Source organism: Pteropus vampyrus, unplaced genomic scaffold (genome assembly GCF_000151845.1).
Source record: "Pteropus vampyrus isolate Shadow unplaced genomic scaffold, Pvam_2.0 Scaffold459, whole genome shotgun sequence".
Taxonomy (NCBI): domain Eukaryota; kingdom Metazoa; phylum Chordata; class Mammalia; order Chiroptera; family Pteropodidae; genus Pteropus; species Pteropus vampyrus.
Window position 1 is genome coordinate 592,041 of NW_011889240.1, and position 319 is coordinate 592,359.

Sequence of the window (319 nt, forward strand, 5' to 3'; positions counted from 1 at the left end):
GGCCGGATTTGACCTGCGGCCACGGTCTGCGGAGCCCTAGCATGAGAAGGGCCTGGCAGGTGGCGGGTGCTCAGTAACTACTGCTGACTGGACGAGCGAACAGCCGGCTATGAGAACCCGGGCCGGGCGGTGAGTGACACGTGGGGAACGCTGGCTCCTTACTCATCCGCCCCCTCCCTCATGGTGGGCTCGGTCACAGGGCAGGTCAGAGAGCAGACAGTGCACGGGTCCGCGGCCGGCTGCCCGGAGGAGCAGGGTGGCAGGATGGCTTTGCTCACCTTCCCCGGGGCTGAAGGGCTCGCCCCAGTCGTAGCCGCTG

General features: G+C 67.7%; 1 protein-coding gene across 1 annotated transcript in view; it reads right to left on the minus strand.

The window, feature by feature from the left end:
* Positions 1-319, minus strand: part of DPP9 (dipeptidyl peptidase 9) — a gene marked incomplete at its 5' end in the record, with an annotated part of 18,701 nt that overhangs the window by 16,001 nt on the left and 2,381 nt on the right. Inside the window, one exon of the mRNA XM_011381939.2 lies at positions 279-316. Within this exon, the coding sequence (XP_011380241.1) occupies positions 279-316 (38 nt within the window). The remainder of the gene's footprint in view (positions 1-278; positions 317-319) is intronic.